At 43.6% G+C, this 15,605-nt stretch overlaps 1 protein-coding gene across 1 annotated transcript in view; it reads left to right on the top strand.

Moving 5' to 3' along the window:
• The window catches only part of STK32B (serine/threonine kinase 32B), a 348,151-nt gene extending 346,439 nt beyond the window's left edge, over positions 1–1,712 (top strand). The window contains exon 12 of the mRNA XM_056555131.1: positions 948–1,712. Coding sequence (XP_056411106.1) covers positions 948–1,092 — 145 coding nt within the window. The 3' untranslated portion in view covers positions 1,093–1,712. The remainder of the gene's footprint in view (positions 1–947) is intronic.
• The last annotated feature ends 13,893 nt before the right edge of the window (positions 1,713–15,605 follow it).

The following is a 15,605-nucleotide window of genomic DNA, read 5'->3' as shown; positions in this document are numbered from 1 at the left end:
GCAGCTCTTGATTATATTTGATGTTACTTCTAAGTTGCATCCTATATTTATAATAGGATGTAACTCAGGATCAGGAGCAACATCTGTTACTTCAAATACTCCAGAGCTGCACTCATTATTCTGTTGGTGAGATCACTGTGTACATAGATTACATTACTTATCCTGTACTGATCCTGAGCTATATCCTGTATTATAGTCTAGATCTGTACTCACTATTCTGCTGGTTGGGTCACTGTGTGCATACATCACATTACTTATCCTGTACTGGTCCTGAGTTATATACTGTATTATAGTCCAGAGCTGTACTCACTATTCTACTGGTGGGGTCACTGTGTACATACATACATTACATTACTTATCCTGTACTGATCCTGAGTTATATCCTGTATTATAGTCCAGAGCTGTACTCACTATTCTGCTGGTGGGGGTCACTGTGTACATACATTATACTCACCAAGCCACCGGCCCAGTGGCTGGTTAAGTAGCGGTGATGTCAGTGAGCACTTAGCGGTAATATCAGGAGATTATAGTGAATATTGTAAACATAAAAAAAATACCAATGTCCAGAATTGCACATTTTTGGTCAGTTCATATACCAGAGGAAAATTAATAAAAGGTCCCATCTAAACAAGTGTTTTGTCATTCATTGGCTGATCGCTGGCCCCTTTATAGGTCAATTATTGGGATTGTGAATTACTTGGAACGCTCATTCAGCCTACAATCAGCGCATGTAAAAAGGCCTTTACTCCAGATCTCTGAACTCCTAGGGCATCACCTCTATTGCCCAATTATCTGTTACATCATTTTTTCTGGTTTTTGTTCTACGCAAAACTATTTCACATACAATACTTTAGACTATATAATTAATTCATTTTATTTTCTTAAACCCTTTAAAATGCTGCCACTTTTTGAAAAAAAATCTTACATTTTACAATTTTGTTTTCTAGACACAAACATCAACCAGAACAAGGTGGACAAACATCAAACACAGAGAGCAAAGCACACAGACAGCCGCACATAAAAGCTCAAGATGGACACACCACAAATAACAACATTTTAGTACACGGCTGTACAAGAGGATGCAGCAGCTAGTGGACAGGATACCAAATGGCGGACATTACCGGAAAACCCTCTTCTGCATGCCTTCACCTGGAAACATGGACATTTGCTTCTCAAAAATGTGAATTTGTCGATGCACAGCATTCGGACGTTACTTATGGCACTAATATTACTTTTATAAAAAATTATCATTACAAAGATCAACCAGTGGGAAAGAACTAACTTTCAAATCTCCTGGAATGAAACTTGAATATAAAACTTTTTCTTTATTTTAATATTGATTATTATCCGGAACAACACTGAAAATGAAGAATGGCGGCAGTTCATTGTGTGCGTTTATAAGACTGTCCTGAAGAAGTCCGATTAGTCTGTCTCATGTAGAGTCATGTGTAAAATGAATTTCTGTGTGAAATACTTACTGTACACAAAGTCATCTAGAGTTATTAGGTCAGAATTGTTCACTACCATTGTCTAGTCCTGGCCCAGACCGTCAGGAGCAATGTGTATAGTAACTAGACATTTTTTCAATGCAAAGAGTGCAATTGTAAGCAGTATGAGCTAAGACTGTAGAGCAACTAAGCACACAAGAGTGTTTATCCATCATTTTTATAGAGTGCCTCCGCCCCCGTGTGACGTCACGTGCCGCCCCTCAATACAAGCCTATGGGAGGGGGCATGACAGCTATCACACCCCCTCCCATAGGCTTGCATTGAGGGGCGGAGCATGATGTCACATGGGGGCGGAGGCGTGACATTACACGCCGTCGGCCCTGTGGTCACTGGTAATCAGACCCGTAGCGAACACGCTCCAGGGACTGATTATAAATGGGTGCCGCGTGCAAGATCACGGGGGTCTCCAGTGGCGGGACTCCCACGATCAGGCATCTTATCCCCTATACTTTGCATAGGGGATAAGATGTCTAAGCACCGGAGAACCCCTTTAAGTTTGAGAGATAAATTTATTCTATTGGTGATGGAGGTTTAAGACTTAAACAGTTTTTTATTGGTAGTCAAGGATTATAACCAGGGCTCAAGTCCTGCAGGAACACATGGGAATGGAGTTCCTGCACTTTTTCTACAGAAGGAACACTATTCCAATTAGCAGGAGTCCTGCAGGACCAGCCCTTAAGTGGAAATCTTTGGTTCCCATACTTTTCCCCCAAAACCTGACCCCTGATAACAAAAGTGAACAATTTTGGAATACTGGTTAAATTTGGGACATAATAACCAATACACTTTTGTTCTCAGCTCTGTGCCAATTCAGCTTTTTTTTTTTTTTTTTTTTTTTTTTATTTAGACAAAGTGCCAGGGACATGCCCCATATGATGGCTATGCATGGCAGTCAGTCCGGCTTGAAAGACTTAAGGTCCCTATAGACATTAGAAAGATTTGGCCAAACCCACCGATTATGGAGGAACTGGCCAAGTGCCTAATATGTATGGATACTTCTCTACTCTCCCTACACTGTGGATTAAGCATGATGGACTTTTCTTTTGTTCTCGGTGAGATAATTCGCTGTCTACAGATGTTGGCAGCAGCTTACTCCTCCATACAGAAAACATGGACCCTTGGCCAAGCTGAACATTCATGTGTATGGAGACGTCAGGATAGATGACCGCCGAACAAATTTCTTGCAATCATCTTGACAGCAGTGGTACCATGCACTGCCCTTTCATTTATGCATTGTAAAAAAAAAAATTATTTCAAGATTTTTTTTTACTCTTTATTATGATACAAACAAGCTAACGGAATAACACAGGGTCCTTATCTAGACCAAAGTTTACAAGTCAGGCGATCAAAAAGATGGTGCGAATTGGCATGTGAGAAAAACCTTTCTGGCAGCACCTACGCCTTTAATTCAACCATCGAGCCAACATTTAGTAAACATATACAAGCTAGAAACATAAAAAGCTCCTAACAGATCAGTGACTGGAAATGCTAAAGCCCTCAACTACATCAGTTATGTGTTAATGGAGCACATCGCTAATGGCCTTTGGAAATAAATTGATCTGTAAAAAAGGCATCTTATTCAGAGAGGAGCAAGTCAAAAGCTGTCCTTAACTGATAACTGTTACATATTTTCTCAAGAGACATGTGAACATCAGAACCTGTTAGTAGCATCACAGTTTGCAACTGACCTTTAATGGTTTAATGACCTTCATGGCTCGGATGATTGAAGTTACGTTTGCCATATAGTCTGAGTCTAAGAAATATCAAGACAGGAGCATCAATATGGCTATGGTTTGGGTGGTGGGTTGGGAGGACCTGAGCAGTCCTTGGGTTGTCCTCATCTGTGAAATGAATTTTATCAGTTTCTTAGTTGTATCTATCCCATTTTTATTTTTTCCCTCTGACAACAGGAAATCTCTGCCATTAAATCTTCCATCTCTAATATCCCATATATTTTCTATGCCCCGGAGTGTTACACGTAGTGAGACGGTTTTTCGGACGAATAGTAGAAGCAAAGATGCAGATTTACACGCAACATACTCTCTAAACATATAACTGGGTTCTCCAGTCAAAATGCCTATGATACGGGCTGCATCCACTGTTAAAGGACACTTAGAAAATTACAACTTTTTTGTGCCGGTAAACTGTCGGAGAGTCGGTGTTGAGCCGCAGTGGCACACCTCCTGCCTCCCTCCCTGCTTTCGATGATTGATGTACAGGGCTTCATGTTGAAAGAAGAGATATTTGTCAATCATATAGGAAAGGGCAAGAGGGGAGAAGGTGCCGCTTACCATTTCTCTGACTGTTTACGAGCACAAGAAAATGTCCATTCTCTAAGGTTATGTTCACACGGTTAATAGTACCGATGTGTATAAACCGCCCGAAAAGACAATCTTAAAACAGCTTACAAATCAGAGTGCTTTATAGATGGGGTTTTTAACATACCAGCATTTTTTTTAACTTTCTCTGAGGCGATTTTTTTCAAGCTCCCTTTGATTTCAATGGGAGCTTCCAAGTGCTATTTTTTACGGAGTTTTGAACATTCCCCATTAAAGTCAAGGCAAGCTGGAAACCTCATGTTTCGGACGCTTTTCTGGGGGCGTGTGTAAAAGTGTGTAAAAAGCATTATCACCTCTAAAGGTATGACCTGTCTTATCACCTTGTGACTTCTCCATTGGCAACTGGAGATCCAAGTTATTGCTTTCATTTGGGAGGAGGGGGAGGGCATGCTTCCCTTTATAATGAAAGCCAAATGCCTGCGTCTTATAAACTATTCACAGTAATAAGGTCTATGTAATATATGTCAGGCCTAGATGGCCCGGACCGTCCCCGATGGACCACAGGACCTAGAGCAATCATTACTACACTTGTAGTTCCAATGCATTGACTATGCAGTAATACAGTATATATTGCATTCAACTCTAGACTGGGAATGCTGGGTAATGCAGCTTGGAGGCTATTTCCTGTTGTCATTTTTGGAATCCAGAAAAGGAAGGATATGTCTAAGAAATAGATGAATAGAATTTTTGAAGTCAGCGATTATAATATATTATAATATTAATAATACAGGTAGTTTTTTAACTTTAGGGGTAAATACTCTGTGACTATATAGGTTTTATTGTTTTTGCTCAGAGAGGCCTTTATCATTTGTTTTCCCTCAATTCTTTAGAAGAAGAAAACTCCTCTCCTTGGAACATCTACTACCACACAATCTAAGGACAGGATCTTTACTGTGTAATAAAAAGGGTACTGATCAAGGGTCTTTTTGTTCTCCACACCAGTATTAATAGTAACTATGACCATAAAGCTTATAGTGTCTCTGCAACTGATTATCTCTAATGCCAAACCAGGATATAGTCTTCTCTACAGATTTCCTTTGTGCCCTTCTTTTTGCAACTGTGCTATAAATAAATGCTGGACTGTGCGAATGCCACCATGTGTAATATACACAATATATGTCATTGTTCTGTATCTTGTGATGTAGAGAATTCATGTTCAGGGGCCACACATTTCCTAGTTTGGCTCCTTTTATGTATAATCTTATATGTGTGTATTTAATGTATATGTTTAAATCACGAGAACCTTCGATCCTGCACTATGGGTCTTTGAACTCTATTGTTACTGTACTAAAACAGGTTAAGAACTGATACTGTGACTATGGACATTGTTATATGGTTTTCTTACAGTGTCCTCACACTTTAAAGGGAACCTGTCATGTTAAAAATGCAATCTAAGGGCCGCATGTTATAGAGAATAAGGAGCTGAGCAGATTGATTTATAATTCTGTGGGGAAATATTCAGTAGAAATAGCAATTTATTAAAAAAATGTCTGTACATTCTTAGGAGTCCAGTGGGCAGTAGATTACCCAGTAGGCCCACCCACTAGACCCCTAAGCCCTGAATGAACAGGTTTTTACATAAATAAATGAGTAGCTATAGTGAATCTTTCATCACTAAAGTGATATATCAATCTGCTCAGCTCATTTTGCTATAAAACATGGTGCCTGCGGATCGGACTGCATTTTCATTACGACTGGCTCCCTTTAAGAAATTGTCTTTTTTTCACTACACCTAACCACACACTGGGCCTCATACAAACAGATGTTAAGAAAAAGGGGTCATGTTGGAAGAAACCAAGAAGAACATAGTTTTTATCTTTTCTTTAAAGGGGTACTCCGACGCTAAGACATCTTACCCCCTATCCAAAGGATAGGGATAAGATGCCTGACCACGGGGGTCCCGTCGCTGGGGACCCCCGTGATCTTCCACGCCGCACCCAGTTAGAATCAGCCCCTGGAGCGTGCTCGCTCCAGGTCTGATTACTATCGATCACAGGGACGGAGCATAGAGACGTCACAGCACCGCCCCCGTGTGACGTCACGGCTCCGCCCCCTCAATGCAAGCCTATGGAGGGGGCATGACAGCTGTCACGCCCCCTCCATAGGCTTGAATTGAGGGGGCAGAGCTGTGATGTCACTATGCTCCGTCCCTGTGATCGCTAGTAATCAGACCCGGAGCGAGCACGCTCCGGGGGCTGATTCTAATGGGGTGCGCCGTGGAAGATCACGGGGGTCCCCAGCGGTGGAACCCCCGTGGTCAGGCATCTTATGCCCTATCCTTTGGATAGGGGATAAGATGTCTTAGCGCCGGAGTACCCCTTTAAGCGGCCTTGAATAATCGAAACGTAGACTCTGATTGGTTTATATAGGCCACTTGACCAGTTTACTTTTTAGAATTGATACCTGAGGCCCACCATGTTTACTCCTGTTAGACGTTTACAATGTTTTGATAAATGACATTGTCCTAAAATTTTTACTTTTTATTCAGACACTCACCACCAACTAATTCCATGGTCCTAACTTTTTAAAGACTTTTCGAATTCTTAATATGAATCCTTGATTTCATGACAAGCTTTTTTCTATATTTATTGTATCGTTTTGTATCTTTATTTTGTACAATAATTTTTTAATTTACATACAAAGCAATTTTTTAATTATTTTGTCATATATGATTTGTATCATGATTTCATGCAAGCCTTTTTGTCCTTTCATGACTGTTTGCCCATATTAGAAGTATATTATATACTTAGAAAAGGAAGCATGCCTCTTATTTATTTAGAGCCGAAATGATGGATTGATCTAGTCCATGAAACTAAATATAATGGGGGGAAAAAAAGCACAATGTCTACAGAAAACACAAGCTGAGCGTTTTGGTCAAATAAAATCTTTATTCCTCACCAACCATGACTCATGATTCTTCATTGACTTTGATTTCATACACTGGATCAGTGGCCATCGTCCCAGAGACTACAATTACATGACTGCAATAGAGAGATGATGACGCTTGTCCTTATGCTTAGTCCTCACTGAGCTAAAAGAACATCAATGGAATATATTTGAACATAGTATCTAGCAATTCAATAGTCCTGTGATAAAAATAAAAATATAACATAATAAAATTAGAAAAAAATCTTAAAGCAAATGTCCAAAATGTGTTTTTCATTAATTACTTAAAGGGGATTTGTCCCTATAGCAATTCTATATTTATTTATTTTTATCTATTTTCTAATTTTAATTGTTTTGATTAGATTTTTGTACATTACTATGGGGACAGCCATATTGTCTGAGCTTCTTTAAAAATATGCTTTACAGCAGACCAATGGACTAAAGAAAACAATAGTTTAAGAGCATATTCTGGGCATGCTCTGTTATCTGTGCAGGAAGGAGGAGGAGCTGTGACCAACATCTGTGAATAATGGATACTGTGTTATTTAGAAAACAGGTATTGTAATTTTGCCTATGATGACTGTTGATCTTTTTCAGTGTTACTTTATTGTTAGGCTTAGTGGCCAGGATGAAAACTACAAGATTTTAGCATAATTTAGATACTAAATGGAAAATGATGTAACTAAAAATGGTTAAAATTATGTTTATCAGAAAAATGTAATTTAAACCATAGATTATTTTCTGAAGACACATTTGCTTTAAAGGGTTTCTAAACAAGACTGCATTGCATTATGGTAGATAACATGTGAAGTCGGAGCTGAGGGGTCTTCGATGTTGCATGCAAATATACAATAATGCATAAAGAAAATTTAGCCAAGGGTAACTTAATGTTTATGGTTTTTATGATGCGAAATTGAGGAAAAATATTTACAATGATGTATCAAGACATATACTTGATACGTGTCCCAGAGGAACTAGTCATCTTATGGCTTCCCTCTTCATATCTCTAGTAGATAACTACATTTGAAGTAGGAATTATTTCTATGAATACAATTTTTATCTTTCCTTTTTCTTATGAGACATTTCTCAACCTCTATCAATGGTTTTAAAAGACTTTCCTTTGCCTCTGGCGGTTTTAATTCACCCTGCAGTGATGGCACAAAGCAACTGGTAATAAGAAAAGCCTAAGATTTAAATGGTTACATCTTTTGGCAAACATTTAAGGATAAGCTGCCCTGTGTGTGTACATAGGACATAGCACTATTTCTGTCCATTATATAATTTATATAATATCATATAATATATGAGATTTTTACCAGATCTCAAATTTTTAGTTATCCTTGAGCCACTGGGTGTAGACTATCTGCTATTATGTCTCACATAGCTTTTAACTGCTTCCCTTTGTGACTCTCTCTGCTTCTGTCTTGATTGGCACCACGCTTGCTTGTACTATTGATTTTTGGAACATTTATTTGACCATATAAGGTCCATTTACACTGCCTTGGTAATTGGGAAAACAAATCACCCTATGACTATTGATTCCAGGTCACTGCCCAGTATATAAATTATGCTATCGGCAGACAAAGAAGCAAACAACCATCTTGTTACGCCTAGCGCTCCGGGTCCCCGCTCCTCCCCGGAGCGCTCACGGCGTCTTTCTCCCTGCAGCCCCCCGGTCAGTCCCGCTGACCGGGAGCGCTGCACTGTCTTGGCCGTTGGGGATGCGATTCGCACAGCGGGACGCGCCCGCTCGCGAGTCGCATCCCAGGTCACTTACCCGTCCCGGTCCCCTGCTGTCATGTGCTGGCGCGCGCGGCTCCGCTCTCTAGGGCGCGCGCGCGCCAGCTCTCTGAGACTTAAAGGGCCAGTGCACCAATGATTGGTGCCTGGCCCAATTAGCTTAATTGGTTCCCACCTGTTCCCTGGCTATATCTAGTCTCCTCCCTTGCACTCCCTTGCCGGATCTTGTTGCCTTGTGCCAGTGAAAGCGTTTAGTGTGTCCAAAGCCTGTGTACCTGAACTTCTGCTACCCATCCTGACTACGAATCTTGCCGCCTGCCCCCGACCTTCTGCTACGTCTGACCTTGCCTCTGCCTAGTCCTTCTGTCCCACGCCTTCTCAGCAGTCAGCGAGGTAGAGCCGTTGCTAGTGGATACGACCTGGTTGCTACTGCCGCAGCAAGACCATCCCGCTTTGCGGCGGGCTCTGGTGAAAACCAGTAGCCTCTTAGAACCGGTCCACTAGCACGGTCCACGCCAATCCCTCGCTGACACAGAGGATCCACTACCTGGAAGCCGAATCGTGACAGTAGATCCGGCCATGGATCCCGCTGAGGTGCCGCTGCCAAGTCTCGCTGATCTTCCCACGGTGGTCGCTCAGCAATCGCAGCAGATTGCCCAACAAGGACAGCAGCTGTCGCAGTTGACCGCCATGTTACAGCAACTTCTGCCTCTGCTACAGCAGCAACCATCTCCTCCGCCAGCTCCTGCACCTCCTCCGCAGCGAGTGGCCGCTCCTAGCCTCCGCTTGTCCCTGCCGGACAAATTTGATGGGGACTCCAGACTCTGCCGTGGATTTTTGTCTCAGTGTTCCCTGCATATGGAGATGATGTCGGACTTGTTTCCTTCAGAACGGTCTAAGGTGGCGTTCGTAGTAAGCCTTCTTTCAGGAAAGGCCTTGTCTTGGGCCACACCGCTCTGGGACCGCAATGATCCTGCCACAGCCACAGTCCAGGCCTTCTTCACTGAACTCCGGAGTGTCTTCGAGGAGCCAGCCCGAGCTTCTTCTGCCGAGACTGCCCTGTTGAACCTGGTCCAGGGTAATTCTTCCGTTGGCGAGTATGCCGTACAATTCCGTACTCTTGCTTCAGAATTATCCTGGAATAACGAGGCTCTCTGCGCGACCTTTAAAAAAGGCCTATCCAGTCGCATCAAGGATGTGCTGGCCGCACGAGAGATTCCTGCCAATCTGCAAGAACTCATCCATCTAGCTACCCGCATTGACATGCGTTTTTCTGAGCGACACCAAGAGCTCCGCCAGGAAAAAGACTTAGATCTCTGGGCACCTCTCCCACAGTATCCGTTGCAATCTACGCCTGGGCCTCCCGCCGAGGAGGCCATGCAAGTGGATAAGTCTCGCCTGACCCAGGAAGAGAGGAATCGCCGCAGGGAAGAAAATCTCTGTCTTTACTGTGCCAGTACCGAGCATTTCTTGGTGGATTGTCCTATCCGTCCTCCACGCCTGGGAAACGCACGCTCGCACCCAGCTCACGTGGGTGTGGCGTCTCTTGGTTCCAAGTCTGCTCCTCCACGTCTCACGGTACCCGTGCGGATTTCTTCTTCAGCCAGCTCCTCCCTCTCAGCCGTGGCCTGCTTGGACTCCGGTGCCTCAGGAAATTTTATTTTGGAGTCGTTTGTTAATAAATTCAGCATCCCGGTGACCCGTCTCGTCAAGCCGCTCTACATTTCCGCGGTCAACGGAGCCAGATTGGACTGCACCGTGCGTTACCGCACAGAGCCCCTCCTCATGTCTATTGGACCCCACCTTGAGAGGATTGAATTCTTCATTCTCCCCAACTGTACCTCTGAGGTTCTCCTCGGTCTGCCTTGGCTCCGGCTTCATTCCCCCACCATTGATTGGACCACCGGGGAGATCAGGAACTGGGACTCTGCCTGCCACAGGAAGTGCCTCTCCCCCCCTCCCAGTCCCGTCAGGCAAGCCTCTGTGCCTCCCCATGGTCCCCGTCCTGGTGTCACACTGCTCCGTGCCAGGCCTCGCCCTCTGCCCTCCCTCCCCATTCCCACTCCTGCTGTACTGCCTGCCGTTGAGGAAACCCTCCATTCTTTCCAGGTGTCCTCATCCCAGGGGAGGCAGTTACCGGACAAAGAGAAGGGGAGACCTAAGGGGGGGGGGTACTGTTACGCCTAGCGCTCCGGGTCCCCGCTCCTCCCCGGAGCGCTCACGGCGTCTTTCTCCCTGCAGCCCCCCGGTCAGTCCCGCTGACCGGGAGCGCTGCACTGTCTTGGCCGTTGGGGATGCGATTCGCACAGCGGGACGCGCCCGCTCGCGAGTCGCATCCCAGGTCACTTACCCGTCCCGGTCCCCTGCTGTCATGTGCTGGCGCGCGCGGCTCCGCTCTCTAGGGCGCGCGCGCGCCAGCTCTCTGAGACTTAAAGGGCCAGTGCACCAATGATTGGTGCCTGGCCCAATTAGCTTAATTGGTTCCCACCTGTTCCCTGGCTATATCTAGTCTCCTCCCTTGCACTCCCTTGCCGGATCTTGTTGCCTTGTGCCAGTGAAAGCGTTTAGTGTGTCCAAAGCCTGTGTACCTGAACTTCTGCTACCCATCCTGACTACGAATCTTGCCGCCTGCCCCCGACCTTCTGCTACGTCTGACCTTGCCTCTGCCTAGTCCTTCTGTCCCACGCCTTCTCAGCAGTCAGCGAGGTAGAGCCGTTGCTAGTGGATACGACCTGGTTGCTACTGCCGCAGCAAGACCATCCCGCTTTGCGGCGGGCTCTGGTGAAAACCAGTAGCCTCTTAGAACCGGTCCACTAGCACGGTCCACGCCAATCCCTCGCTGACACAGAGGATCCACTACCTGGAAGCCGAATCGTGACACATCTGTTGTGATTCTATCCTTCATGTGTACCTTAAAGGGGTACTTTGGTGGAAAACATTTTTTTTTATATCAACTAGCTCCAGAAAGTTAAACAGATATGTAAATTACTTCTGTTAAAAATCTTAATCCTTCCAGTACTTATCAGGAAGTTGAGTTGTTCTTTTCTGTCTGACCACAGTGCTCTCTGCTGACACCTCTGTATGTATCAGCAATTGTCCAGAGTAGGAGCAAATCCCCATAGCAAACCTTTCCTGCTCTAGACAGTTCCTGACACAGACAGAGGTGTCAGCAGAGAGCACTGAGGTCAGACTGGAAAGAATTACACAACTTCCTCTGCATACAGCAGCTGATAAGTACTGGAAGGATTAAGATATCATATAGAAGTAATTTAGAAATCTGTTTACATTTTTGGCACCAGTTGATTTGAAAAAGATTGTTTTCCACCCCTTTTAATAAAAGAGTATTTCAGCATAATAAAACTCTTCCCGCTCTCCCATAGAGATAAATGGAGGGGGCGTGTTGGCCACCACTTCATGCAATGGTTGACACGCCTCAATTCATGAAGAGAGTGAGGAACTGTACGGGAGATAACGGGGGTCCCAGCAGTCAGACCCCCAGTGATCTGACACTTATCTCCTATCCTGCAGTTAGGGGATATGTATTATTATACTGCATAACTCCTTTAAAATTATCAATTATTGAAAGTTCATTTGCCTTGTAAACAAGTGTTTCATTGTTGGTGAAAAAAAAAACAACCATAAAAAAAAAAATGGTAGTGGATTTTCTTAAATTTTCACACAGCTAAATCCTAGAGGACACTTTCAGACTAGGGTTTTTTTGGGCCACCAAAGGAAATGATTTTGAGGGTCAAACTCCACCTATACAGAACATGTGCACACCATAATCTTTGTACATATCACTGTACACACACAACAATGATCTTATTGATGATAATAGGTTATTAGTAAATCATCCCATAAGAAATGGACCCTAGTGACAAGTAACTGGCTCCAAATGAAATGGTCTTCTTTGAGGTTATGTCACAGCCTTCTTTGAGGTTATGTCACAGTGACCGGCCGGTCTGATCGGACGTGGTCCGAGGGACCGGCCGGGTAAAGGGCCCGCCACCGCAGCTGCTACTGAGGATCCAGGACACTCGTCTCAGATCCCCAGGCAGATGAGCACCCCTATCTGCTGTATGTGCGGTACACGCACATACAACAGAAGGCGTCGTCTCTGTGTGAGCCACATCTGCGGCCTTTACAGAGAGCAGACGTTACCTCCGCCCCCACGTAGTGCAGGCACTGATGATGTCACTTATCGGTGCCTGTACTGTGGAGGATGAAAGACAATGACCCCTACTGTGGAGGAGATCGCTGCGTGGGACCCATTAAGGTGAGCATAATTTTTTTTCATCAAGGGGGAGGGGTGTTGGTGTGGGGGCTAGGGGGCCAATGCTATGTGTGCCTAGTGTAAGGGGACTATTCTGCATGTACCTAATGTGGGTGGGACAATGCTGCCTCTACCTAATGTGGGGGGGGGGGCATTGCTGCCTTTACCTGATGTGGGGGGACAATGCTGCCTCTACCTAATGTGGGGGGACAATGCTGCCTCTACCTAATGTGGGGGGACAATGCTGCCTGAACCTACTGTGGGGGAATGCTGCTGCCTGTACCTACTGTGGGGGGGGGGGGGGGCTCTGCTGCCTGTACCTACTGTTGGGAGACTTTCTACTATGTTCCTACCTAGCTAATACCAACATTAGGGCAGGTATCTGGGGGATTTACTGGATCTAAATACCTATTTATGTACATACCTGGCCTTCCTAAATGGCTGCACATCTACCTAGCTAGCCACCTACCCACATGCCTAGCTACCTACCTACCTACTTAGCTAGTCACCTACCTACATATCTGGCTTCCTGATCTACCTACCTTGCTACCTAATGCCCAGGACACCAAGGGGGGGCATTATAACAGTTAGAGGCATATAGATGGGAAGATTGTGAAGAGGAGGGGAGGGCACTGAAAAAATGCAGAGTATAACATGTTTGTCCTGCAGATGATAAGAGATGGACATGACGGTCTGATCCAGACAGAGAAGAAAAGAGGCTGCCGCCGATCAGAAAATACGTAATTGTGAGTCCCTAGATGTAACTGTAATCACTTTTATGGTATACAGATCCTGTGTACAGTTGATATCTACTGTCAAATCATCCTGTATATAATCACTTATATAGTATACAGATCTATGTACAGCTGGTTCTTACCACTACATGGGCACTGTATATAATCACTTATATAGTATACACACCCTTAATAGTTTACTGGTCTGTGTATAGTGGTTTTATTTAGTACAGTATGGCAGTATTATCCAGTTATTGTGTAAGGGTATATATTTCCTCCTTGTATACTGGTATTATTGGTCATGGAAAATAATTTTACCTATGATAAAGTGTTTCTTATGTGTGTGTGTATATATATATAGTATATATATATATATATATATATATATATATATATATATATATATTTATATATATATATTATTATTATTATTATTTTTTGTTCATTTTGTGTGTAGGGGTGGTGGAGGGATTTGGGTGGAATTGAGGCGTAGCAGAAGTGTGATCAGCGGCGGAGCCTCACAGGGGGCTCTTGCTTTTTTTGGTCCAGGGGTCCTGAGTGTTGTCAGTCCACCCCTGAGCCTGGGACTACTGTTGGTTTCTCTGGCGCTCTGGTGGGTCGGTCTCGAAATGTAGACAGAATCTGCTGCAATTCGGTCACCAATGCAGAAGAATGGGAATTTTTTATTCCAAATTGATATATCTACACATACTATGAAACCTGCCACAGATTTTGCCATATGCACTAATTCTGTAGATCAGTGTTTCCCAATACCCCTTTAATTTCAGCTACGGTTTTTACTGCCTGTGTGAACAAGATCTAAAGTAAGCCGACTTTTTAAGGCTAAGTTCACATTGCCTTTGTGCTCCAATCCGTTCTGGGTCTGTTTGGCTCTTTTATTTTTTGTCTCGAACGGACCCAGAAAAGCTCGGAGCACAACTAACAACACCAGGTCCCGACAGATCTCATTTACTTGAATGGGGTCCATTGGGGATCCAATATTTAACCAGAGTTTAGTGGAAGAAAAAAATATGACATGAAATATATATATATTTTTTTCCCGCTCAACTCCTGTCCTTCTGACAGACTGACCATCAGAGCTCCCTTTATCAGAACACAATGGCAATGTGAACAAACCCTTATAAGCAAAGACAATATAAGATATCTTTTCTACTTACAATATCATGCGATTGACAAACATCATGTTTTACAGTTTTAAGAATATGAATAATTGAAGAGCTTACTGAAGTAAGCAACCTGATTTTTTTTTTAAGGACAGAAGATACTTTCCTTTGTATGCCATGCCAGAAAATGTGAAAATAAGGCTGATACTCCTTCCATCCATAATGCAAAAGGTAAATGCACTACCAAAAAATACATTCTTTTTTTAGTCCAGGAAAAAAGCTTAAAAACAAATGTGATACAATATGTACAGAATAAATTGAATGCATGGATTCTAAACTTATGGAGACTGACCATATGAGCATCAGGGCAGCGCCCATTGCCAGAAGGGGTGGATGACCTCATTAAAGTTTACGTGATAAATGTTGCTCGAAGGCATAGTCTTCACCCAAGTGTATTGTCACAATGGGGGTTGGTAGAGGGGCAGTTATTATTATTACCCAAGTACCTGACTCCTCTAAGTTCACCACTTTTGCTTCTTATGTATCAGCAGTCGTGAGCTGTCATAAAATATTTTGTCATTTTTCTTAGTAACAAGAGGATGCATATGAGCCACCCAAGGATAAGCCCTAGGATAAGTCTGTGCTATCCAATGGACAACACATTTTTTGGAAAGCACAAGCTGTCTCTAGTCAAGCCAATAGTTGCTTTCCAGAAGAATTTGTGTTGCACATATCAGCTTTGCGCCGAAGCTTCAGCATTCAGACACTGTGGGAGAATGAACTGACTTGGCACATGGAACAACCATTTTCATAGACATCAACATAGAGGATACAGGAGTGACAGACATATTATCCCCTTAGAGAACATACAGACTAGAAGAACTACACATTAAAAGGGGAAGTCCCAACATAATGGATAAAAGCTGACTGGTTGGGGTGTAACTGCTGGTCCAAAATCAATTTCTGATCCCAGAAAGCTATCCTGCACTCATTTCATTTGG

Source organism: Hyla sarda, chromosome 1 (genome assembly GCF_029499605.1).
Source record: "Hyla sarda isolate aHylSar1 chromosome 1, aHylSar1.hap1, whole genome shotgun sequence".
In the NCBI taxonomy this organism is placed as follows: domain Eukaryota; kingdom Metazoa; phylum Chordata; class Amphibia; order Anura; family Hylidae; genus Hyla; species Hyla sarda.
This window is presented reverse-complemented; position numbering and strand designations above follow the sequence as displayed.